Raw genomic sequence first — 3,143 nt, 5'->3', positions numbered from 1 at the left:
AGCCGCTGTCTCCTCCATCGCCTTTCCCCCATCCATCTATCCATCTATCCATCCATCCACCCAGTCACTATAATTTCCAGGCCTGAGCACAAGTGAGCAACTTTAAACCTTAGTCAATCCATCCATCCACCCCAGCCCTGTACCACTGCTGAGATACTGAAAAATGTTTACATTAGCCCCTCTTTCCAGAAATGTCATTATTCTTCCATCCAACCCCTCATCCATCCACTGCCCAGCTATGAGCTACAGGAAGCTCAACCCCTCATCCACCCACCGCCCAGCTCTGAGCTACAGGAAGCTGTACCCCTCATCCATCCACCACGCAGCTCTGAGCTACAGGAAGATGAACCCCTCATCCATCCACCGCCCAGCTCTGAGCTACAGGAAGCTGAACCCCTCATCCATCCACCACCCAGCTCTGAGCTACAGGAAGCTGAACCCCTCATCCATCCACCGCCCAGCTCTGAGCTACAGGAAGCTGAACCGCTCATCCATCCACCGCCCAGCTCTGAGCTACAGGAAGCTGAACCCCTCATCCATCCACCGTCCAGCTCTGAGCTACTGGAAGCTGAACCCCTCATCCATCCACCGTCCAGCTCTGAGCTACAGGAAGCTGAACTGCTCATCCATCCACCGTCCAGCTCTGAGCTACAGGAAGCTGAACCCCTCATCCATCCACCGCCCAGCTCTGAGCTACAGGAAGCTGAACCTCTCATCCATCCACCGCCCAGCTCTGAGCTACAGGAAGCTGAACCCCTCATCCATCCACCGCCCAGCTCTGAGCTACAGGAAGCTGTACCCCTCATCCATCCACCGCCCAGCTCTGAGCTACAGGAAGCTGAACCCCTCATCCACCCACCGCCCAGCTCTGAGCTACAGGAAGCTGAACCCCTCATCCATCCACCGCCCAGCTCTGAGCTACAGGAAGCTGAACCGCTCATCCATCCACCGCCCAGCTCTGAGCTACAGGAAGCTGAACCCCTCATCCATCCACCGCCCAGCTCTGAGCTACAGGAAGCTGAACCGCTCATCCATCCACCGCCCAGCTCTGAGCTACAGGAAGCTGAACCCCTCATCCATCCACCGCCCAGCTCTGAGCTACAGGAAGCTGTACCCCTCATCCATCCACCGCCCAGCTCTGAGCTACAGGAAGATGAACCCCTCATCCATCCACCGCCCAGCTCTGAGCTACAGGAAGCTGAACCCCTCATCCATCCACCACCCAGCTCTGAGCTACAGGAAGCTGAACCCCTCATCCATCCACCGCCCAGCTCTGAGCTACAGGAAGCTGAACCGCTCATCCATCCACCGCCCAGCTCTGAGCTACAGGAAGCTGAACCCCTCATCCATCCACCGTCCAGCTCTGAGCTACTGGAAGCTGAACCCCTCATCCATCCACCGTCCAGCTCTGAGCTACAGGAAGCTGAACTGCTCATCCATCCACCGCCCAGCTCTGAGCTACAGGAAGCTGAACCCCTCATCCACCCACCGCCCAGCTCTGAGCTACAGGAAGCTGAACCCCTCATCCATCCACCGCCAAGCTCTGAGCTACAGGAAGCTGAACCCCTCATCAAATCAAATCAAATCAAGTTTATTTTATATAGCCCTTCGTACATCAGCTAATATCTCGAAGTGCTGTACAGAAACCCAGCCTAAAACCCCAAACAGCAAGCAATGCAGGTGTAGAAGCATCCATCCACCACCCAGCTCTGAGCTACAGGAAGCTGAACCCATCATCCATCCACCGCCCAGCTCTGAGCTACAGGAAGCTTTACCCCTCATCTACCCACCGCCCAGCTCTGAGCTACAGGAAGCTGAACCCCTCATCCACCCACCGCCCAGCTCTGAGCTACAGGAAGCTCAACCCTTCATCCATCCACCGGCCAGCTCTGAGCTACAGGAAGCTGTACCCCTCATCCATCCACCGCCCAGCTCTGAGCTATAGGAAGCTGAACCCCTCATCCACCCATCGCCCAGCTCTGAGCTACAGGAAGCTCAACCCTTCATCCATCCACCGGCCAGCTCTGAGCTACAGGAAGCTGGACCCCTCATCCATCCACCTCCCAGCTCTGAGCTACAGGAAGCTGTACCCCTCATCCTCCCACCGCCCAGCTCTGAGCTACAGGAAGCTGAACCCCTCATCCACCCACCGGCCAACTCTGAGCTACAGGAAGCTCAACCCTTCATCCATCCACCGGCCAGCTCTGAGCTACAGGAAGCTGAACCCCTCATCCACCCACCGCCCAGCTCTGAGCTACAGGAAGCTGAACCCCTCATCCATCCACCGCCCAGCTCTGAGCTACAGGAAGCTGAACCCCTCATCCATCCACCGCCCAGCTCTGAGCTACAGGAAGCTGAACCCCTCATCCATCCACCGCCCAGCTCTGAGCTACAGGAAGCTGAACCCCTCATCCATCCACCACCCAGCTCTGAGCTACAGGAAGCTGAACCCCTCTTACACTCCATTTCACTGAGTACTATTTTGGCTCTACGGTACGATGAATAGCAAATAGTTGGCTGTTTAGTGAATCTGTCTCAAATGAAAGTCATACTATTATGTCTGAGGGATGGCGCTATGGGTTAATACTATGATGTCTGAGGGATGGCGCTATGGGTTAATACTATGATGGATGGGGCTATGGGTTAGTACTATGATGGATGGGGCTATGGGTTAATACTATGATGTCTGAGGGATGGGGCTATGGGTTAATACTATGATGGATGGGGCTATGGGTTAGTACTATGATGGATGGGGCTATGGGTTAATACTATGATGGATGGGGCTATGGGTTAATTCTATGAGGGGTTGGGCTATGGGTTAATACTATGATGGATGGGGCTATGGGTTAGTACTATGATGGATGGGGCTATGGGTTAATACTATGATGGATGGGGCTATGGGTTAATTCTATGAGGGGTTGGGCTATGGGTTAATACTATGATGTCTGAGGGATGGGGCTATGGGATAATACTATGAGGGATGGGGCTATGGGTTAATACTATGAGGGATGGAGCTATGGGTTAATACTATGAGGGATGGGGCTATGGGTTAATACTATGATGTCTGAGGGATGGAGCTATGGGTTAATACTATGATGTCTGAGGGATGGAGCTATGGGTTAATACTATGATGTCTGAGGGAT

General features: G+C 54.1%; 1 protein-coding gene across 1 annotated transcript; it reads left to right on the top strand.

Annotated features, from left to right (window-relative positions):
• Positions 1–238: 238 nt before the first annotated feature.
• On the top strand, positions 239–2,474 carry LOC120028527 (adhesive plaque matrix protein-like). Its single transcript, XM_038973720.1, has 2 exons — positions 239–1,589; positions 1,708–2,474. The coding sequence occupies exons 1-2, from the start codon at positions 239–241 to the stop codon at positions 2,472–2,474; spliced, it is 2,118 nt and encodes a 705-aa protein (XP_038829648.1).
• The last annotated feature ends 669 nt before the right edge of the window (positions 2,475–3,143 follow it).

The sequence above is a fragment of the Salvelinus namaycush genome, chromosome 34 (genome assembly GCF_016432855.1).
Source record: "Salvelinus namaycush isolate Seneca chromosome 34, SaNama_1.0, whole genome shotgun sequence".
NCBI classification, from domain to species: domain Eukaryota; kingdom Metazoa; phylum Chordata; class Actinopteri; order Salmoniformes; family Salmonidae; genus Salvelinus; species Salvelinus namaycush.
The sequence above is the reverse complement of the archived record's forward strand: the minus strand, read 5'-3'. Positions and strand labels throughout refer to the sequence as shown.

Bases quoted from the DNA above. Each gene is read 5' to 3' on its own strand.
- LOC120028527 (XM_038973720.1), top strand. From the start codon at position 239: ATGAGCTACAGGAAGCTCAACCCCTCATCCACCCACCGCCCAGCTCTG. The intron at 1,590-1,707 runs GTTTATTTTATA...TCCACCACCCAG, and splicing joins ATCAAATCAAATCAAATCAA to CTCTGAGCTACAGGAAGCTG.